At 37.5% G+C, this 24,298-nt stretch overlaps 1 protein-coding gene across 1 annotated transcript in view; it reads left to right on the plus strand.

Annotated features, from left to right (window-relative positions):
* Positions 1–12,655: 12,655 nt before the first annotated feature.
* The window catches only part of LOC141560103 (P2X purinoceptor 7-like), a 30,821-nt gene continuing 19,178 nt past the window's right edge, over positions 12,656–24,298 (plus strand). The window contains exons 1-4 of the mRNA XM_074297784.1: positions 12,656–12,921; positions 14,494–14,638; positions 19,522–19,590; positions 22,961–23,033. Coding sequence (XP_074153885.1) covers positions 12,752–12,921; positions 14,494–14,638; positions 19,522–19,590; positions 22,961–23,033 — 457 coding nt within the window. The 5' untranslated portion in view covers positions 12,656–12,751. The remainder of the gene's footprint in view (positions 12,922–14,493; positions 14,639–19,521; positions 19,591–22,960; positions 23,034–24,298) is intronic.

Raw genomic sequence — 24,298 nt, forward strand, 5'->3', positions numbered from 1 at the left:
TTAGCTTGGGGTCTCTAAACAAGAGATAGAGGTGGTCCAACTTCCCAACCATACAGGGTTATGTTCAGAACAAAGCAATAAAGTTTTTTCACAATTCCCATAACTAATAAAGTTTTCTCACAAGACAAAAATTGGACTAGACCCATAATTGACTAGAAAGGGAACTGAGCTAGTTTCAGAACTGAGTCATATGATGGAGTCAATGTGGTTCACTTAGTTCTCCCATTTCCCGCCTTGGGATTATGTGAGAATGGGGATTCAAGGTGATGGTATTCGAGGAGAAACAATTTACCCCCTGAAAAGTGTCCCTAGAACTCTAAGGGGAAGATGTAAACAAACAGTCCCTGTCTGATGATAGGATCAGAATCTTCCCTCCACAGAGAAAGTGTTGACCTATGTTGGTCAGAGTTCCCTCAGTCAAAAGTCAACAAACACTTATCGTTTTATTAACAAATGATCACTCAAATTGCAGGTGCTGTTCCAAGGTTGGGGATACAAAAAGAGGCAAAAAGCAATGTCTGCTCTCAAGGAGCTTACAATTTAATGAGGGAAACAACCAGCAAACACATACATACAGACAAATTACAAACAGGATAAATAGGAAATAATCAGCTGAGGGAAGACACTGTAATTAAGAGGCCTGAGGGAAGGCTTCCTATAGATTTTAGTAGGGACATGAAGGAAGTCAGAAGGGAGATATGAAGAAGGGAGAAATTTCCAGGCTTGGGGTTTATACAGAGAAAATGCTTATAGTTGAGAGAGAGAAATAGAGTGTCTTATTTATGGAACAGTCAGGAGACCGTGTCACCAGATATTGGGAAGTAAGATATAAGAATACTAGAAAAGGGAAGGGAAGGAAGACAGATTATAAAGAGCTTTGAATATTAAGGAGAAGATTCTATATTTGATTCTGGATGTAATAGGGAGCCACTGGAGTTTATTGACTGAGGGTGGTGATATAGTCAATCTTGCTCTTTAGGAAAATCACTTTAATGATTAAAGGAAGAGTGGAATGGGAAGAGACTTGTGGCAGGCAAGTCCACCTATTATAATAGTGGAGCGGGATGAGATAATAAAGAATCTGCTTGAGAGATGTTCTGAAGATACAAAGTGTAATGCCAGAAAAACTGAGACAAAACAGAGATTGGTTTAAAAAATTTTAATGTGGAGAGTTCAGACTAACCAACCAAACGGAACTCATGTTCAAAATAAAAAAAAAAAATCAGCACTGAGGAACTTTTATAGCTAACTAGGGTTTGCAAAAAGAATATATAACCTTATAGGGGAAACAATCTTATAGGGGAAACAAAGGCAGATAAGGGGGGGAGGGGATGAGAACACTGGATGAGCAGACAAGCCATAATTCCAGGAAAGAGTCATAACTTAGTCCTGACAGGATATAAAGGTCAAGATAAGAAAGTAGAAGACAGGAGATATTGAGGCGAGGGGCAATACTCAAAAGGAGGGGGAATTATCCCAGCAAGAATTGGGATAAGTCACCTGGAGTTTTTATGATATAATGGTATATAAAGTAGCCAGAGCTTCTAAGTTTATCCTGACTCAATTCTCCCAGTCCTAATAGCAAGGAGGGGGGATGGCCATAATGATTTTATTCAGGGCATAGCAATTCAGGGATAATGAAAGGACAACCCTTGGCAGCAGATTGGATGTAGGGGAGGATGAGAGATGGTGAGGAGCCACAGAGGGGATCTAGGTGGTGAGCCTGAGGTTTTGGGAGTAATAGTAATAATAATAATAATAGAGAGGAGAAGATAAAAATTCTTTATATTAAGGAAATCAGAGGTTCTGTTTTCCTGCCTATCCCTAAATACAAGAGATACAAAGACAAAACCCAATTCTCCACAGATTCTCCAAGAGTCTCCACAGCTAAGAATCATAACACTTGAAGGATTGCAAAGCAACCTTCACAGCTGTTCCATGTGGATTGAGAATGAGATGGATTGGAGGCAAGAGGGAAGAGGAGAGAGGTCAGAGAACGCAACTGCCTCTCAGCCTCCTTGTATCATCATCATCCTCTCACGTGAAGAGGTCCATTCCACAGGTCTGAGTTAGATCTCCAGCAGCCACTGGCAGGTGGCTCCTGTACCACAACATTCAGCGAGTTTACATTCTACTGGGGGTGAGGATGTAGGCTTTTAAGCTGTATAAGTAAGTACATATAAGATAAGGAAAAACTAATTAGAGCATGGGGCCGTTAGATGGCACCTGCTGGAAGTCAGGAAGACCTGAATTCAAATGTGACTTCAGACATAATTATGTAACCCTGGACAAGTCCTTTAAATCTGGTTGCCTCAGTTTCTTCATCTATAAAATGAGCTAGAAAAGGAAATGGCAAACCATCTCCCAAGAAAACCTCAAATGGGGTCAGGAAAAATCATTCACGACTGAACAACAGCAAGGGGAATGGGGAGAAATATGGATGACTCGACTGAGGGCATGACCCCAGAGTTCAACCTAGAAGGAAAATAAAGACAAATGCTCCTGTTTAATTTGAGGGAGTATGGTCTCAATTTCCACTGAATTCAACTTTGATTAAAAGATATATATGTACATAAATATGTGTATATATACATATATGTGTGTATATATATACACACACACACTCACATATATATATATATATATGTATATTACTGTGTGGAGCACTTGGAATATAAAGACAATTGATGAGTTTCCAAGTACTTTCTTTCATTTGAAGATATGAATATTCAGCATGGGAGGGGGGGAGTGGATTTAGGAATAAACATACCTTTCCACTTTACCCAGAGATGGCTGCATTGACTTCCAGACCTTTTCCTTTGACTAGACTTTGTAGCTTTTGCATAGATTGCTTTCTCTTTCACTACCATTTCTGATTTCCTGTTGTCTAAATCACAAAGAAGCCCAGGAAGCTAAGTGGCAGAGGTGAAGAGAGAACATAACAAGAAAGATTCACAGCCAAAGCAAAGACATGAAGGCAAATAGAGTGATGTGCTTGAGGAACTCAAGCAAACAATAAACATTTATTAAATGCCTACTGTGTGCCAGGGATTGCATTAAGTGCTGTACTTTGAATGGTCTAGTGTATCTAGATGATCAAGGGAATGAAGAGAAGTAATTGTGAACAGGAAAAGACAGGGAGGAGCCAGAATTATGAAGAGCATTAAATGCCAAACAGAGAAGTTTGGTTTTGATCCTAGAAGCAAGAGGGATCCACTGGAATTTACTGAGGAGAGAACTGATTGATTATTTCCTAAAATACTACCAGTTGCTTGGATTGGAGACATAAGAGAGACTAGAGGCAGGGATGGCAATTAGAAGTCTATCATGATAGTCTAAATGAGAGGTGATGAACTCCCAGACTAGGGAAGTAGCTGTATGAATGTAGATAAATCTCTGAGGGGTGTTGTGAAGAAAAACTACATGATTTAATAATTGATTAGATGTATGGGGTAAGTTAGAAGAAGAAGCTACAGAAGGACGGATAGGAAGGATCTTTGGGACCACCTATATCTCTTGCTGGATCCATATCTCATCTGCTAGTGATGGTGGTAAGGTCCCCCAAAGCATTGTCCTGGGCCTTCTTCTCTTCTCCCAATCTCATCATTCAGTTATCATCTCATTGTAGATTCTTCCATATCTTCTTGTCCAGCCCTAACCTCTCTCCCAATCTCCAATTCATATCTCCACCTATCTTTTAAACATCTTAAACTGGATGTCCATAGACATCCTAAACTCAACATTTCTAAAACTAAACTTACTATCCCTTTCCCCAGACCCTCTCCTTTTCCTACCTTTCTCTTTACTGCCAAGGGTACTACCAAACTCCCAGTCACCCAAGTTCACCTCTAGGTGTTTCCTTGCTCTCCTTTCTCTCTTCCCCCATATCCAATCGGTTGCCAAGTCTTGTCATTTCTACTTTCATAACATCTCTCCTATATGCCCCCTTTTCTCCTCTGATGCCATCACTACCCTATTGTAGACTTCATCACCACATCCCTGGATCATTGTCCTCCATGCCTGGCTCTCCTGCTTCTTTTCTGTCTCCTAACCTCCCTGACTTCCTAAAGTCCCACTTCTGCATTAAGCTTTTCCCAGTCCTCAATCTTAGTGCCTTCCTTCTAAAATGTATCTTGCATGTAGATTGTTTGTATATAGCTGTCTTCATGTTGTCTCCTCTAATAGACTGGGCTCCTTAAAAACAGGGACTGTTTTTTGCCTTAATGTGTATGTCCAGCACTTAACACAGTACCTAGCATACAAAAGGTGCTTAATAATTGCAGATTGACTATCTGGCATGGGTAACTGAGAATCCTCTCTCCTATCTCCACAAGGGGTCATCTAGGGTTTTTTTTTTTTTTTTTTTTTTTTTTTTTTTTTTTTTTTAGTTACTATCATCATTCAATTGTGTCTGACTTTTTGTGACCCCATTGAGGGTTTTCTTGGCAAAGATACTGGAGCAGTTAGTCATTTCTTTCTCCAGCTCACTTTACAGATGAGGAAACTGAGACAAACAGGGTTAAATGACCAGGGTCGCATAGCTAGCAAGTGTCTGAGACCATATTTGAACTCAAGAAGATGAGTGTCTTCCTGATTCCAAATCCTGCTCTCTATTCACTAATGTACCCATCCAGTTTTAGCTTGAAGACTTTTATTAAGAAGGAATTGCTCTATTTTGTTTTGTTTTGTTTTGTTTTGTTTCTCTTCCCAGATTATTTTTATCTTCCGAATACAATTCTTCCTTTACAACAACAACAACAAAATTCGGTTCTGCACATATATATTGTACCTAGGATATACTATAAGATATTTAATATGTATGGGAATGCCTGCCATCCAGGGGAGGGGGTGGAGGGAAGGAGGGGAAAAATTCAGAACAGAAGGGAGTACAAGGGATAATGCTGTAAAAAAAAATTTACCTATGCATATGTACTGTCAAAGAAAATGTTATAATTATAAAAATTAATAAAAAATTGCACTTGCAAAAAAAAAAAAGAAGAAGGAATTGCTCTTAAGAAGATGGCTATCTAATAATGCAAATTTCAAAATACAAGGTCATGACTTTGAATTGAAACATTAGAGGGGGTCCAAATCACTATTGATCAGAGAAATGCAAATTAAGACAACTATGAGGTATCATTACACACCTGTCAGATTGGCTAAGATGACAGGAACAAATAACGATGAATGTTGGAGGGGCTGTGGGAAAACTGGGACACTGATGCATTGTTGGTGGAGTTGTGAAAGAATCCAGCCATTCTGGAGAGCAATCTGGAATTATGCCCAAAAAGTTATCAAAATGTGCATACCCTTTGACCCAGCCATACTACTACTGGGCTTATACCCCAAGGAACTACTAGAGAAGGGAAAGGGTCCTGTATGTGCCAAAATGTTTGTGGCAGCCCTTTTCATAGTGGCTAGAAGCTGGAAGATGAATGGATGTCCATCAATTGGAGAATGGTTGGGTAAACCATGGTATATGAATGTTATGGAATATTATTGTTCTATAAGAAATGACCAACAGGAGAAATACAGAGAGGCTTGGAGAGACTTACATCAACTGATGCTGAGTGAAACGAGCAGAACCAGAAGATCATTATACACTTCAACAATGATACTGTATGAGGATGTATGCTGATGGAAGTGGATTTCTTCATAGAGAAGAACTAATCCAATTCCAATTGATTAATGATGGACAGAACCAGCTACATCCAGAAAAGGAACACTGGGAAATGAATGTAAACTGTTATTTTTACCTTCTGAATCCAATTCTTCCTGTGCAACAAAAAATTCGGTTCTACACACATATATTGTATCTAAATTATACTGTAATATATTTAACATATATAAGACTGCTTGCCATCTGGGGGAGGGGGTTGGGAGAGGAAGGGAAAAAATCTGAATAGAAGTAAGTGCAAGGGATAATGTTGTAAAAAATTACCCATGCATATGTACTGTCAAAAAATGTTATAATTATAAAATAAAATAAAAAATTAAAAAAAAAAAAAAAAAAAAAAAAAAAAGAAACATTAGAGGGGGGAACTATTATCAATCATACTGAGCCTTAAGTTTATTTCTCCAAAGTCCCTGCCTTTTACATCTAATCATGTACCCTTTTTGACGTTGGTATATAGAATGAAAATGTTGGTATATATCTAGTTTTTTTCCCAAACTGCTTTCCAGTTTTCCCAGGAATTTTTGTAAAATAATGAATTCTTGTCCCCAAAGTTGGATCTTTGCATTTATAAAATACTAATATATTATCATAATTCACTACTGTGTTTTGTGTACCTCACCTATTACACTCGATTTCTTATATGAAGAAAGATGCTATCTGCATCCAGAGAAAGAACCAATGAATAGAAATATATATATAGGATAATTTTACCCCCACACGCATGCATCAGACATACACATCAAACTATACACACGCACACACACATACACACACACACACATTATATACCTATTTGTGTCTAAGGGTAGATACAAATCTCTAGAACAAGAGTGCGAGGGTAGAAAAGAGGGAAGGAAAAAAGAAGTTTACATGATAATTTTATTGCATACTTGAAAGGAATAGCAAAATGTGCATAGTAGATTTGCAGTTTCATTTGCAATCCTTTTTATTGTACTATGTTATACTTGTTTTATTCCACAAAGCAAAAATAAAACTAATTTTTTTTAAAATGTAAGAATATTATTTCTCCTATTAGCTCACAAATGAGGTGTTTCTTAATGAATTGACTCGACCTGTTTTTCAGGTCCTGGAAGGAGATGCCCTGACCCCTGGGATCTCTCAGTCAACAAGAGGAAAGATCCAATCCTCCTTGCATCCCTGGAGATCAGTTACTTAGCAACTCTGGTGGCTCTGGGGAGAAATGCAGCATTTAACTAGAATGAGTGAGAGTTGATCTTGGCCTTGGTGTATTGGGAGGAGGTGGATCTTTTTAATGGAATCAATAGCAAAAATCCTTTGTCCTTAAAGCTTTCTGCAAAGGTGAGCCATTACCAATATCTCTAGGGCATCAAAGCTGTCAATGGCCCAGAGTGGGATGGAGGGCAGTGATGATAGGCCCCTGTTGAATTTAAGGATGCTTCTCATTGTGTCCAAGTTACTCAGCATCCATCACCCTCACTCCCCACCAGTTTTTCACAGGTGAAACAGGTCATAGAATAAAGAACTAGAATTGACTTTTGGAGGAAAGGGTAATTGCACCTATGATTTCTTTGGAACTCTTTGTAGGGAAAATCTGACCCTGCTCCCATCTAACTCTGTAGTCTTTGGAAAATCCTGTTTGGAAGGATCCTCTTCCCTCTTAGAGGCTTAATTTGAAATAAGGAGGTTGGATTAAATAGTCTCTAAGGTCCCTTCCAGCTCTAGATCATCATGTTTCTCTTTTTAAAATTATTTTATTATAACTTTTTATTGACAAAACACATGCATGGGTAATTTTTCATCATTGACAGTTGCAAAACCTTCTGTTCCAACTTTTCCCCTCCTTCCCTCCATCCCCTCCCCTAGATGGCAGGTAGTCCCATACATGTTAAACATGTTAAAGTATATGTTTTATTCAATATATGTATACACATTTATACAGTTGTCTTGCTACATAAGAAAAATCAGATTTAGAAAGAAGATAAAAATAACCTGGGAAGAAAAACAAAAATACAAGCAAACAATAACAGAAAGAGTGAAAATGCTATATTGTGGTCCATATTCATTTCCCACTGCTCTTTCACTGGATGTAGCTGGTTCTGTTCATTACTGATCAGTTGGAACTGATTTGGATCCTTTCATTGTTGAAGAGAGCCACTTCCATCAGAATTGATCCTCATATAGTATTGTTGTTGAAGTGAATAATGATCTCCTAGTTCTGTTCATTTCACTTAGCATCAGTTCATATGAATCTCTTCAAGCCTCTCTGTATTCATCCTGCTTAGACCATCAGGTTTCATGGGATTTAACTGTGGGGCCAGCTTCTTGATTCATCTCTCTGCCTCAGGACTCTGGCTAAGGAGCATTTGAAATACCAAAAGGTCATAGAATATAAAATCCAAAAAATGATCCAATTGTGTGATTTCCCCCATCTATACAAGAAAACCAAAGAATTGGCCCAGATGAGCTAGAGAGGACATAACTGTGACCTCACAGATATCACTGAGATGGATGGGTTAGGGAGAACCATGACTAGATTAAGATTCTGTATGGGTATAATTTAAGCAAAAGATGGATAAAAGAGGCCATGGGAAGGTATGCAGTCTGTTAAGTTGGGAAGGGAATATGAGTAGGTCCCCCTCTAAAAAAAAGAAAATGAGAAGAAAACAGAAGGAAATCTAGAAAGGATCACAGACCAGTAGGAAAGCTTAGGAAATTACCCATAGAATCTGTGACCTACTTAAAGAGCAAAAGAAGTTCTGTCTATATAATGGAGAAATTTGATTCCAAGTACCAACATCTTCAATAGGTATGAGAAAACTCACTTTATTCGGGGTTCATTGAGTTCAGATTTGGGAGGGGAAGATATTCCATCCTGATAGCATCTAGGAACCAGATCTGTTTAATTCTAAGAGGAAAGACTGTTCACTAGGGCAAAAATGACAGAAAGCTTAGGGAGAAGTGATCACACCCTCCTAGAATTTGTGAAGAGAAGGGAAAAGCTGAGCATTCAGCTTTAGGACATTAGTTGGTCTTCCATAGGTTGATTTCCTCACTCCCACACTCAATCCCTGCAGGCTGGTATACAGAAAGCAAAGACCATATAACAGAGGTAATATGGCATGTTAAATCCAATATATGTAAACATATTTGTACAATTAACTTGCTGCACAAGAAAGATCAGATAAAAAAGGAAAGAAAATGAATAAGAAAACAATATAAACAAACAACAACAAAAAGAGTGAGAATGTTATCAACATTAAATTCTAACAGCACAAGAGTCCTATTATTCCCCACCTCACATTGCTCCTGTCCTTCCCCTGAGATTTACCTGTATTTATTTTGTTTTTACATTTTTGTATATCTAAATATAAGGAATAATGGAATCATCCCAACCTACCTAAGGTAAGTGACCAAAGGCTATGTCTGGTACTTTTATGAGACTCTTTCTCAAGCAATTATTGGCTTTAGACAAGGTTGGAGAAAGTCCTTTATTGACAGGAATAGTGTGTGTATAGAGTGTTTAGATTGGCTAAGAAAACCTGGTCACTCTCCATTGGCCAGGAAGCTAGTTCAGAACTCAAAAGATTTGAGTAAGCAGAGAATAGAGAACATCCCAGTTAGACTCTGGAGAAAGAATAGACTGAGATGAAAGATATGGGTCTCAATTTCCCTTCCTACCCAAACACCTTGATGAGAAGGGAACTTAGGAGATGTAGAGGACTCTATCTCAAGCAAAGCAGAATTGAATTATCCCCCAAATATGCAAAATTAGAGAACCTACCACAAACATTCCTATGAACTATTTGTGTCTGACCTGTGGCAGACCATTCCGAGCTCATATTGGTCTGATCAGCCATGGTCCAAGAAACTATAACTTGATTCTAATAAAGTGATGTTATTTTGGTTCTCTTTGAAAAGGTAGGGAGGGCAATAATAAGAACAACAACATCTTCCCATTGGCATTCTAATAGCTGGTGATGGCCATGACTCTTGTCTTGCAGCTGGACTCTGGAGGAGAGACATCTTGAGGATTCCGGCAGAAGGACTTCCATGAATATCCCTTGGCCACGTGTGCTCTCTAAATTGGAGCCAACCTTCCCCTGGACTCTATTTGTACTTATGGGAGAATGTCTATGAGAGGAATATTTTGTATTAACTCTTTTTACTATATCACCTTAGTCACTATGTGGTTGTTAAGCCATTTGTCAATTGTGTCTGATTCTTCATGATCCCATACTAGTGTGGTTTGCCAATTCCTTCTATAACTCATTTTACAGAGGAGGGAAGTAAACAAGGTGAAGTGCCTTGCCCAGAGGCATACAATTAATGAGTGTCTGAAGTAGAATTTAAACTTGGGAAGATGAATCTTCCTGACTCTAAGCCTGGCATTCTATCCACTGTGCCACTTAGCTACCCATCTTGGTAAATATTCCTTTCTAAAGCCTGAGTCTGGCTGACTAAATGTTATCAATTGATAATCATAACAGGACCTACACTGGTGGGGATTCATAAGCTATATAGCACAGCATGTTAAAGACAACTTTCAAGAATTGTCATGGATTAATCCTGATGAAAGGTAATAGTTATGCTCTGGGGACCCAACTTTTCTTTTTTTTAATTTTTGTTAAAGCTTTTTATTTTAAAAATATGCATGGATAATTTTTCAACATCAACCCTTGCAAAATCTTGTGTTCCAATTTTCTCTCTCCTTTCACCTCTTCCCCTAGGCAAGTAATCCAATATATGTTAAACATCATATTATGGAATATATATTAAATCCAATATATGCATACATATTTACACAATTATTTTGCTCCACAAGAAAAATCAAATCAAACAGGGAAAAATGAGAAAGAAAATAAAACACAAGCAAACAACAACAAAAAGAGTAAGAAGGCTGTGTTGTGAACCATACTCAGTTCCCATAGCCCTCTCTCTGGGTGCAGATGGCTCTCTTCATCACAAGATCATTGGAACTGGCCTGAATCATCTCATTGTTGAAGAATCACGTCCATCAGAATTGATCTTTGTATAATCTTGTTGTTGCCATGTACAATGATCTCCTGATTCTGCTCATTTCCCTCAGCATCAGTTCGTGTAAGTCTCTCCAGGCCTTTCTGAAATCATCCTGCTGATCCTTTCTTATAGAACAATAATATTCCATAACATTCATGTACCATAACTTATTCAGCCCTTCTTCAATTAATGGGCATCCACTTAGTTTCCAGTTCCTCGCCACTACAAAAAGGGCTGCCACAAACATTTTTGCACATGTGGGGACCCAACATTTCAATAGAAGTGGAAGTTGGGATATTTGCCTTAGAAAAGGCAGCCTGTATGAGTGATAAGTGATTTGACCTTGTTCAAACAGTGATGAGGTAAGAGAAGGAAGACATTATGAATTCTTAGAACTGGAAGGGACTTTTGGCAGAGGCTAGCTGGGGCATTCTGTCCCTGACCAAGACTCCTTCCAATACATCCCAGAAAAGTGGCCATTTGAGGGCCATCAGTAGAGGGATCCTGTGATCTCTTGAGGAAACACGGTCCATTCTTAGGAAGGACTTTTCTTATTTTCTCAGCTTTGATCCATTGCTCCTGGCTGGGCCTCTTGAGACCAAGTAGAACAAGGCTAATAATCCATAATCCACAACCCTCCAAGTACTTGAATAAAATGATTAATTACATCCCTCTAACACTTCTCTTCTCCAGATTAGCCTACCCACTGCATTCAACAAATCCTCCTATTACACAGTCGACAACCCTTTTGTGATCCTGACCCTTCTCTTATGGATACACTCCAATGTATTCTTCCTATAATATTATCAAAATTGGACAGAACTGCAATCTGAGAAACCTTCAGCCTCTTCACTGGTGACTCCTTCCCTAAGGCTGCCATTTTAAGAAGGACCTCTGCCATTCTTCTCTTCATTCAAGGCTAGATGCTCTACAGAATCTTCATTGCCTTTACACAGGTTCTGATGCTGGTGAATGTTTAATAATCATCTCTCCAAGGAAAAGAATGTATGCAGGTCACACCTGTAAGTTTATTCTGCATTTCTTCCATCACTCTGGATAATTAACAAAACAATAAATTGAGTGTTGATTTGTAATATTTGCTGATTTAAGAGTTGTAAATGATCACTTTTAAAAATTAAACTACCTGATTTGATTTTTCTTATGCAGCAAGATAATTGTATAAATATGTATGCCTGTATTAGATTTAACATATATTTCTACCATGTTTAATATATATTGGACTACTTGCCATCTAGGGGAGGAGGTAGGAAAGGGAAGAAAATTGGAATACAGGGTTTTGCAAGGGCTAATTTTGAAGAATTGTCCATGCATTTATTTTCAAAAACAAAAAGCTTTAACAAATAAAAAATTAAAATTAAACCACCAGGTCTTTTCACCTGGCTCCAGTACACCCCTGCCTATTGCCCTTAACTCTCCCCTCTTACTAGTTCTTGTTTGTGTTGCCTTCCCCATGAGAATGTAATCTCTTTGAGGGCAGGGATTAACTTGCTTCCTTATGTTTTCATCCTTGATGTTTACCACAGTACCTGTCATATAGTAAGTTATTAATAAAGGATTTATCTATCTATCCATCTATCTATCCATACAACATCTCTCTCTTCTCTCTCTTTACCTGTCCATTTTTTCTCACTCATCTATCCATTTATCTTTCCTCCTTCCCTCCCCCTCTCTCTGTCTCTCTGTCTCTTTCTGTCTCATCTCTTACACATTTCTGTTTCTCTATTCATTCTCTCTCTGTCTTTCAGTGTCTTTTTCTTTTTTCTCTCTTTCCCTTCCCCTCCCCTTTCTTCTTCCCGCTCTTTCTCCTCTATCTGTTGTATTCTGACCAGGTGTGTCTAAATGTCAAAGTATCAGAGAAGACTTTATCTCTAGGTCAATCTCTCACCCTGCCATATGCTGGGCTCCTTCTTAAGCAAAACTGAAAGTATTCTGCAAAATTATCAAAAATCAAGAGAGAAGTGCTTCTTAAATGTTAACACTGCCCTTGCTCAGTCAGCCTTGACAGCACAGAAGAAGAGGTACTTCTGAGCACCATCCTCCATCACTATTGCCACTATGCAGGCAGTCAAGAAACCCCCTGTCCTGACGGCAAGGAAGAGCCTAAAGGATTGGTGCTATTCTACTGGTCTGTTCAATATTCAGACTGAGAAAGCTGTTATGATTCAGAACATCTGGTATGGGAGTGTGAAGTGGGCCATTTTTGTCATTATCATCATCTACATTTGGTAAGTCTGTGACCCTAAACTACATTTGCCTTGTAATTTCCCAACCTACCTCTTCAATCCTATGTTGTTCTGCTCCTTGGAATAGGTCCCTCTCCTCCAGCAGCTCCTATCCTTACCACCACCCTTGCCTTTTTTTGTACACTGCCCTTTTCCTTTATTGCCTTCCCCTTCTTTTATCTAAATACTACCCATCACCCAGAGCCCAGCTCATTCCATTTGCCTAACGAACACATTAACTACTCCATCCCACAAATCCATCCTTCTCCATGGAACCCCACTAGAAGTTGGTGTAATGGACTAGTCCACGTTGGCAATCACCCTGGTGTCTGGCACATAATGGGTATGTGATAAATCTTGGCGGATTGATTTTGTATCATTTTGTATCATTGTATCATTGATTTTGTATCATTTTGTATCATTCCTCTACTGAGTCCAAATTCAATAAATAATTGTTGACAATTGAATGAATGAAATATAGGTCAGATGGCAACATCGACCTTATCTGACACTACCGTTTTCTTGCCTACAAAATATATAAAACATAAATATAATATTATGTTAACATATATATTATGTGACACAATATTATATATGTTAATAATGTAAGATATTATGAATAATTATGTAAATATATCATTTTATATTAAATAATAATAATAAAATATAAAATACTATCTCATTGACATACTTCTTAGGATAGAAGTACAGTAATTAAAGGCAGTTAGATGGATTCCAAAATTGGAATCAGGAGGACCTGAATTCCCATCTAGCCTCAGACACTTACTAGCTATGTGACCCTGGGCAAATCATTTAATATCTTTCAGTCTTAGTTTTCTCATCTGTAAAGTGAGGGATATTAATAGTATCTATCTCTCAGAATTGTCATGAAGATCAAGTGAGATAATACATGTAAAATGCTTTGTAAACCTTAAATGCCCATATACAAGCTAATTATTATTAGTAATCATGTAAAATTTATTCGAGGTAATGAGGGGAGAAGGCACTAATAGCTGGGAAAGATCAGGAAAAGTTTCATATCAAAGGTGAGCTGAGATTTGAAAGAAACTACCAATTCTAAGAAGTGGAGGTGAAGGGGAAATGCATCCCAAGTATGGTGGGGTTGGAACAGTACAAAGGCTTGGAGGTGGGAGATTGAGTATCCTATGTGAAGAATAGCAAGAAGGCTAGTTCGGAGTGTGTGAAAATGATATATAATAAAGCAGTCCCTACACTCAAAGAATATTAATTAATAGCACTGGGAGACATATGCACAGATAAATACATATGAAGAACTGGAAATATCAGGAAAGATACAAAGGAAAGAGGCTATAGCTTAGCTGAATGTTGAAAAAAATGTTGGACTAAAAGAAGGGGTGAAAAGGGACACATTCTGGACAAATATTTATTGAATTAGGACAAACTAGCCTAGAAATTTCTTTAGTCTAGAAATCTTTTTTCCCTTCCTCTCTTTTCCACAAATTTTAAGACTGAGAAGGGGCAGATTCTATTAGAAAAAGGACTTAGGAACCACAGAAAAAATTGTTATTTGTCTTTTCTTCTTATCACATTCAGCTTTTGTTTGTGGAGTAAGAAATTGTATCAACGCAAGGAACCCCTGATCAGCTCCGTGCACACCAAAGTTAAAGGAATAGCAGAAGTGACTGGAGAGAATAAGACCAGAGTGTTTGACCCAGCAGATTACACCTTTTCCTTGCAGGTGAGAATTCCTGAATTCCCATGCACAAGACTCAGTCTCCTTAGGTATTAACTTTTTAATCCCTCAAAGGTCTTTTTTTTATTATTTAATTTTTTTCAATTAACAAATATTTATTTTTTCTCTCTCACTCTCCTCATTAAAAAATAAAAATAAAAACAAAAACCTTATATCCAAGATGCATAGTCATTCAAAGCAAATATCCACATTGGCCACAGTGAAAAATATGTTTTTTATTCTGAACCGTGAACCTATCACATCTCTGTCAAGAGTTAACCAGCATTCCTCATCACTGGGCCTGCAAAATCCTGTACTGTCATTGTGTTAATCAGTTTATAAATCTTTCAAGCTTATTTTCCTTATATAATTGTTGTGTATGGTACAAAATGTTCTCATTCTGCTCACTTTCTTCTGCATCAGTTCATATAGCTCTTCCCCAGGTTTCTCTGAAACGGCTTCTTTGATCTTTTTTTTTTCACAATTAAAAAAAATATATTAAAAATGAAACAGATTTTGTAAGATTAGCATTTGACCTGGCACACCAAACATGCCATATTACATGCTTATGGTCAGATACAAGATGACAAAATCCTAAAGAGAGTATAAAGCAACCATATCCATAAACTATTTCTCAAGTTAGCAGGAACCTTATATCAGAATCATTAAAAGTCCGACAGACAAATCATTAACCCCAGGATCGGTTCAAGAATCTTGGTCCTATGATTGGTAACTCACGGGGCTCATGTGGGCTGTATAAGATGGTTGGAAATCCTAGTAACTCTTAAAAATCTATGTAATCTGCCATCTAGGGGAGAGGGCTGGGAGGAAGGAGGGGAAAAGTTGGAACAGAAGGTTTTGCAAGGGTCAATGCTGAAAAATTACTCATGCATATGTTTTGTCAATAAAAAGCTATAATTTTTTTAAAAAATCTATGTAGTAAAGGGCAGCCGGGTGGCTCAGGGTATATATAGCACACCAGACATAGGGTCAGGAGGACCTGAATTCAATTTGCACCTGAGATGCTTGACAATTACCAGCTATTTGACTTTGGGCAAGTTATGTAACTCCAATTGTCTCCTCCCACCAAAAAAACTAAAAATCTATTCAGTGAATGGCCCACTTATATTTGGCCTCATGACCCTGAACAAGTCATTTAACTCCTATTTATCTGAGTTCCTCGTCTCTAAAATAAGGACACAATGGAGATGGAAATGGCTGACCATTTTAGGATATTTGCCAAGAAAACCTCAAGGGGTCAAGTAGAGTCGGACACTATTAAATGACTGAATAATAGCAACAATATGTTAAATATCTAAACGCATACTCATAATACCTATAGATTTGTATATAAACATATCTATGAATATTTTTATATTTCTTTTTTTGCAGAGGTAAATGTGTTCTTTTTAAAAATTATTATTATAGCTTTTTATTTACAAAACGTACGCATGGGTAATTTTTCAACATTGACCCTTGCAAAACCTTCTATTCTAACTTTTCCCCTCCTTTCCCCCCACCCACTTCCCTAGATGGCAGGCAGTCCCATACATGTTAAATATGTTAAACTGTATATTAAATACAATATATGCATGCATATGTCTACAGTTCTCTTGTTGCGCAAGAAAAATCAGATTTAGAAAGAAGGTAAAAATAACCTGGGAAGAAAAGCAAAATTGCAAGCAAAGAATAACAGAAAGAGTGTGAATGCTATGTTGTGGTCCACACTCATTTCCCAGTGTAGCTGGTTCTGTTCATCACTGAGCTTTGATCCTTTTTTACAACACAATAATATCCTGTTCTATTCATGTACCATAATTTGTTTGTTTGTTTGTTTTTAATTTTATTTATAATTTTTTGACAGTACATATGCATGAGTAATTTTTTTTATAACATTATCCCTTGTATTCATTTTTCCAAATTGTCCCCTCCCTCCCTCTACTCCCTCCCTTAGATGACAGGCAATCCCATAGATTTTACATGTGTTACAATATAACCTAGATACAATATATGTGTGTAAATACCATTTTCTTGTTGCACATTAAGTATTAGATTCCGAAGGTATAAGTAACCTGGGTAGATAGACAGTAGTGCTAACAATTTACATCCACTTCCCAGTGTTCCTTCTCTGGGTGTAGTTGTTTCTGTCCATCATTGATCAACTGGAAGTGAGTTGGATCTTCTTTATGTTGAAGATATCCACTTCCATCAGAATACATCTTCATACAACATTGAAGTGATGTACCATAATTTGTTCAGCCAATCCTCACTTGATGAATATCCCCTTAGTCTACTTTTCTATCCCCGCAAAAAAACAACAACAACAACAACAACAACAATATTTTCATTGAGATGAAGCCATTTCCTCTTTCTTTGATCTCTTTGGGGCATATGTCTAGGGGGCATATGTTAACACTGGGTTAAAGTCTATGTAGTTTAAAGACTTTTTTGATTGTATCAAAAGTTCACCCATTTCCATCTAGGAGCCAGAGCATGGAGACCCTAACAAAAGAACTTAATGTAGGTTGACCCCTCATTATGCAAATTGTCTACTGAAAAATCTAACTCACTGAATGGGAGAGAACAAGCACAAAATTTTCAGGCCTGTTAACAAATAATCATAGAGCCACAGCAGCTCTGCAGTAGCTATTTACTCTTGAAAAAAACAAACAAGCCACAAAAGTTAGAGAGCTCACACATTAATTCTAAAAATAAATCTAAAAAAAATTTAAAAAGAAAGAAAACTGAAGAGATAACAGTGGTCATAAGCAAAAGGCTTTCTTTATTTGGTCTGAGGATGGAAATTATCTCAGTACATTTACCTATGGCCACACAGAAAGTTGTAGCTTTGATAATGAAGGATAAATTTGATTCAAAGCAGGGCTTGATGATGGGGACATGGGTACTACAGGGGTTTGTCTGAGTTCAGAGACCCTCTGGTGCTCATGGGAAACAATTCTGGAATTTTGCTCTGGCTGAGATCATCCCGAGGATGAGTGCAAAGGATTGTTGTTATGTCAAGCTCAGAAAATAGGTTGCTTTCTGTGCCTTAGTTCTGGAAAACAGATATTTCCTAATAATAAAAAGAAAGGAATAAAAAGAGAGGGAGGGTCTTGATGTATGGGGTCAGAAAAGATCTGTCATGCTTACCCAGACCCAGATTAGGGGACAATGGATTGCTTTATAAAATCTTTCTTCACCTGACTCTTTACTATCACTTTCTTTAAGATAGAATTAATTTTAAATGACAGTTAATATGTCTGATTTACAGCCTTTTCAGAAAGATATTCATTTCATAAAGAAAATATGTAGCTTGAAAAGAAAGGAATCTTTGGAAAATGCTGTGTGTCCTTATTTATTTTTCATACCAACATTTCCCCCATGCCTCCTAGATATCAGTGAACTGTACTAGGCAATAAGGTTAACAAAGGGTTAAGTGAAATCCTGTCCCTGTCCTCAGGGAGTTTACAGTTTAGCAAAGTAAAGCATCTTGACTTAATGGACAGAGCTTTGGACCTGCAGTCAGGAAAAATCCTGCCTTTAGTCACTAAACTAGTTTTGTGGGCAAGTAACAACTTCTTAAGTTGTCTGCCTCAGTTTCTTTATCCCTAAAATGGGGGAGTTTGTCCATATGAAGTCTAAAATCTCTCCTAAATTTATCTATTCTTGAGAGATGACCGTGGGGTCACCAAAGGGAATGCTGTGGTATAAAGAATCCTAGTGAGTCTTAGCCATGTCCCTTGTGTAATTTTTTCCTGAAAACACAATCTAATGGAATACCAGGAAGCACAAACAGGGAAGGTATCCTCCCTGTGCATTGATCAATGGGTTTCTTTTATTGCTGACCTGTGTTTGGTCAATTCCCTGCATAAACTGAGTCATCCCAAAGGAATGGACAGATATTCTCCTTGGTGGGTCCCTTACACGAGCATCCTGCACCCGGAAGACTGCTTTGAATTGAGTCACGATATCAAAAGAGAACACCTAGAGAAGTGCCTTCTTTGTTCTCAGCCTATAAAAACCCCGTAGTGGGGTCTCTCCTAGGAAGGGATGCCTTGCCTAGGACCTTCCCGCTTCAATTTCTGCCCTGACCGCTGGCTGAGATTTGGGGTTCTCCAGTGCAAACCTCAGGTGTTGCTGTTTTCTGAAGTGAGAATGCTTTATGTTGTTTGTCTGTTCTTTTTTTCTTATATTATCTTTATTGTTATAGCGATCGATGCGTTTGTTGATTGTGTATTACTTTTATGTTTCCTCTTCCCCTATGTCTTATTTGAATCAAGGTTCTGAGCAATAATAAACTTGCACTTACACCCTTTTAAGTCTGTGCCTGTCGAATGTGACTTCCGAACCTAGGTTAACCTTACCTGTGGCCATTCCCTGACTTTGACTAGGGTGAGAGTTAGGGTTGGAGTAGGGTTAGGGAGTACCATGATTGGTTGTCTTGGAAGGATGGGATACCATCCATATCCCACCCTCCTTATGGGCTGATCTGGCCCCAGCTCCTACTTAGGAGACTGTTCTGCTGTTCATGACTTTGCCTCTCTTTTTACCAGGATGTTTGTCAACACATTTTTCTTAATAAAGAAACCAATAGTTTTCCTTAGGAATATTCTCGCCAATGTGTTTTGGTAACTTGCTCTAGTCTACTAAACAACTCCTGGAAATTCTCTCCCCAAAATACCTGTCCCAGATAGTTTATCTTCCCTCATAGGACGTACTATTTGTATCCTTATCACTTTAGCATAGTATCTGGTATACATTAGGTGCTTAATAAGTGTCTTTTTATTCATTGATAATAACATTTCCACTATTATTATTAACAGCAACGAAAATCTAGAATGTTGACAAATTCTCTGCATTTGAAATTTCTGTGCTCTTTTTCTCCTCAGGGAAATTCATTCTTTGTGATCACCAACTTTCTAACTACAGAAGGCCAGACACAGGGGATTTGTCCCGAGGTAAGGGAGGTTCTGAAAGGGTGTTGGGAACTCCATGAGGAAACCTGAACAAACAGGTCTGGTAGAGGCAGGAAGGGTGCAATCTGGAAGTGAGACACCATCTTTCATGGTCTCGGAAGGGGGTGAGTGAGTGTGTATGTGCATGTTTTTGGGGGGAAGGAAGTAAAATAATAAGAAATGAGTATGGACACTCGAGATATTCAAGGAAGGCAGGAACTGTCTTTCTTCATATTAATTGTAACTTCAACACAGCGCAATGCCTGGCACATAGTAGGTGCTTAATAAATGTTTATTGAATTGAAATAAGGCCTAGCTTGGGATTTCCCAGATACAGAAAATCCCCTTATGCTAAATACCTTTCAGCAAGATAGGTCTGTATCATCTCAGAAACTTTTAGTACCAGAGAGTAGCCTTAAACTTCCCATTAATGATCCCATTAAACCCAAGAAATTTTTATGCAATCCCAGGTATATGGGTATATAAAACAATAAATCAAACATTTTTACTGACAATAAATCATAAATTCATTTTAAAACAATTATTTGGTATAGATATAATAAAAATGAAAGCAAATTTACATGTTAATGAGATGGATGTACCTGTTTATTATTACACAAAGAATGTCGGAATATTTGATATCTTTTACTGTTGCCAAATTTTTCACAACTGCCACATTCAGTTATGGGATCCTCTATAGCAGTGGTCCTCAAACTTTTTAAATAGGGGGCCAGTTCACTGTTCCTCAGACTGTGGAAGGGCCGGACTATAGTAAAAACAAAAACTCACATTCTGTCTCCACCCCTCAGCCTGTTTGCCATAACCTAGTGGGCCACATAAATGTCCTCAGGGGGCCACATCTGGCCCACGGGCCGTAGTTTGAGAACCCCTGCTCTGTGGGGTTGCACCCTATAGTTTAAGAAGCTTTGGCCTAGAGCATTGAGAATTTGAGTGACTTGCCCAACATCCCCTAACTAGTTCTGTACTGGGGATGGGACTCAGATCCAGGTCTTCTTGGCTCTGAGGCCTGCTTTCCCTTTGAGCTGCCTTTCTGCCATAGCTCTCTAGCTCCATTTATTTAGGAATGACAATAGGGGTCCTTGATGGTTCTTACACCCAGAGGTAAACTGAATCTTTCCAGCCCTTCCCAATAGATCAACTCAACTCATGTCAAGCCCAACAGGGAGTTCAGCCCTGCTTTGTGTCCTCTTCAGAAAAAGGAAAGACCACAGGGATCACTGACATTTATATTCTACCTCAAAGTCTCAAAGTGCCCTGTGTACAAGTTGGTGGAGAACAAGGTACTTTTTGGGTTTTAAGAGAATGTGATCAATTTGATTAATCAATAACAGAACTCCTGGCAGGGTCAAAAAGCAAAATCTCAGGATCTTAAGCAAATATCTCATCTGTTCTTCACAATGATCCTAGGAGTGTGGGGCCATCATTACTTCCACTTACAAATGTATAAGATGTATGACTTGTGCAGGGTCCCACATCCAGGAAGTACCTGAAGACAGGTTTGAACTTAGGGCACAGTAGATAGAGCACTAGACCTGAAGTCATTTATTAGATGTATGACTTGGACAAATCCCTTAACCCTGTTTGCCTCAGTTTCCTCATCTGTAAAATGAGCTGGAAATGAAAATGGCAAACCACATCAGTACCTCTGCCAAGAAAACCCCAAATGAGGTGATGTGGCTCATCCATCTTATCTAGGATAGCCCATTTATTTAATAATTCAGTCATTATTTTAGTTGGAATTATGTTTTTTCTCCTTAATTCTGATCATTCTTTGTGCATGGTATTAGTGTATTAATTTACTGGCCTTTGACTTCTTTTGTTTATAAATAGAACTCAATATTCTTTTCCTGCTTTATTTTATTTTCTCTTTAATTCTGATAATTCCTTGTGCATGTATATTAATTTATTAGTATATTAATTTACTGGCTCCTGACTTCTTTTGTTTATAAATACAACTCAGTATTTTTTCCTGTTTTATTAGTAGTAGAATTATGTTATTTTCTCCTTAATTCTGATAATTCCTTGCGCATGGTATTAGTATATTAATTTACTGGCCTCTGACTTCTTTTGTTAATAAATATAACTCAATATTCTTTTCCTGCTTTATTAGTATTGAAAGTATGCTATTTTCTCCTTAATTCGGATAATTGCTTGTGCATGGCATTAGTATATTAATTCACTAGCCTCTAACTTCTTTTGCTTATAAATACAACTTAATATTCTTTTTTTTTTTTTTTTTTTTTTTTTTTTTTTTTTTTTTTTTTTTTTTTTTTAGTATAAGTCTTCAGGGAGATAGATTTGCCTTTGAGGACCCACAAATTTAGTTCAATGCCCTAGCCCATTTTTCTGGATTCTGACTCTGTTATCCATTGTTTTAGCTTTCCCTCCTAGTTTGATACCAATCACAGATTTTTATACTATTCCATCTATTTAAGTAATTGATTGGGCAGCTAGTTGGCATAGTGGATAGAGCCCCAGCTCTGGAGTTAGGAGGACATGAGTTCAAATCCAATCTCAGATACTTACTGTGTAACCCCTAGGCATGTTACTTAACCCTGTTTGCCTCAGTTTCTTAATCTGTAAAATGAGCTGGAAAAGAAAATGGAAAGCCACATCTGTACCTCTGCCAAGAAAACAACAGAGGGTATATCCATCACAGCAAAATATGGCTGGGCTGTAGAGTGAAGCTAAAGACAGCCTAAATACAATACTCCATGAGATTCCTCCATGGTTCTGGTGGCAAGGAAAGAATGTGAGAAGATGGCCTAGGTATAAGAGGAATGTTTTTTAAAAGTTCACATGAACTGATGCTGAGTGAAACAGTAGAACCAGGAATACATTTTACACAATAACAGCAAAAATGTGCGATGATCAACTATGAAAGAAAGACTCGGGTCTTCTCAGTGGTTCAGTAATCCAAAGGAATCCCAATAGACTTGGATAAAAATACCATCTGCAACCAGAGAAAAAACCAAGGAGAGAACTAAGGAAACTGAATGTAAATCAATACTTGCTGTGTTCACTTTTTTTATCTTTTTTTTTTTTACCTCTTTTGCTTTGATTTTTCTCTCCCAACACGATTCATAAAGCAAGGTGTATTAAAAATAAATAAATTTGCTAGGAAAAAGTAATTTTTTGTATAATCCTTTAAAGTTTGTAAAATGTTTTTCAGGCATCAACATAATGAGGTTGATGGGACAAATATCGATGTCCCCATTCCCTAGGTAATGAAAAATTGAAGTTTGTCACAGAGCTAATGGGACCTGAAAATTTGGAACCTGAAGCCAGTTTACCCAACTCGAAATCCCATGCTTTTCTTTAATATTCTCTTATCTTGTGGCTTATCCTACAGTTTCCCACCAACAAGACTTGCTGTTCTTCGGATAAAGATTGCAAAAAGGGGAGGACTGATCCACTGAGCAAAGGTACATGTTATTTCCTATTTCTAAGACCCTGAGTCCAGTATGATAAAGAAGCTCTCATTTTAGGCATATCACTCCCTCATTTTAGGCACAGACTCCCATTTAAGCCTCTGTCAGAATCCAGAGTCTTCAATCCCAAATCCTTCTATAATATATTATTGTTATTCTTATCACTCAAATTCTACTCCAAAGCCATATATTTTCAAAGGCTATGCCAGTGGAGCACAGTGTCTAAAAGACAATGGAAACCCCTTGAGGACAGAAACAAGTTCCTTTTTATCTTTGTCAGCTACTAGAACAGTGCATAAGATCTAGGAAGACTATAATACATTTTTTTTCTTCTAGTAATATATATATATATATATATATATATATATATATATATATATATGTATATGTATATATATATATATATATATATATACACACACATATATGTGTATATATATATATATATGCATATATATATGTATGTATATATATATATACTTTCTCTTTTTCTTTTTGTATATACTTTTTTAAATTATAGTTTTTTATTTTCAAAATATATACATGGATAATTTTTGACACTAACCCCTACAAAACCCTGTATTCTAATTTTTTTCACTCCTTTCCCTCCCTCCTCTGATTGGCAAGTGATCCAACATATATTAGACATATGTTCTTGAAGAAACATTCCATTCCTCCAATAGAATACAAGCTCCAGCAGCACAGAGACTGTTTACTTTTTCCTTTCTGTGTCACTAGCTCCTAGTCCAGAGTCTGGTACAAAGGTGCTACTTAATAAATGATTGTTGAATGGAATTAAAATAAGTAACAACTCAATTTTTTCATTAATTTTTTAATGGCTCTCTGATTATTAACATCAAGAGAGATATGTGGCTGAACCCTGGCATGGTGGGTACCAAGTATAAAATCCAAAGGGAAGAGAGAGTCCTACAATTAGCAGAATTCCCTGCCTATGCAAAGTGCTCAATAAATGCTTATTGATTGATTCTCTGATCTATGGTTGGTAAGATCTTTCAAAAACTCTTTTATATCAATGGACGTATCCTGACTGAATCATGCTCCAGAAAATGGCAAAACCTGCTAAATGAGAATGAGTGCAGCTTAACCAGAGAGAGGGTGAGGGGTAATGCAAAGAATGAGGTTTTGGGGTCCAAGATCCCTGGTTCAAATCTCAGCCATGGCAACTTGTTACCTCTGTGAGCAAAGAATTACAAATCTAGGACAGGAAGGGATCTCTCCAGGTCATATAGTTCAACCCT

This window comes from Sminthopsis crassicaudata, chromosome 1, assembly GCF_048593235.1.
Source record: "Sminthopsis crassicaudata isolate SCR6 chromosome 1, ASM4859323v1, whole genome shotgun sequence".
Lineage (NCBI taxonomy): Eukaryota > Metazoa > Chordata > Mammalia > Dasyuromorphia > Dasyuridae > Sminthopsis > Sminthopsis crassicaudata.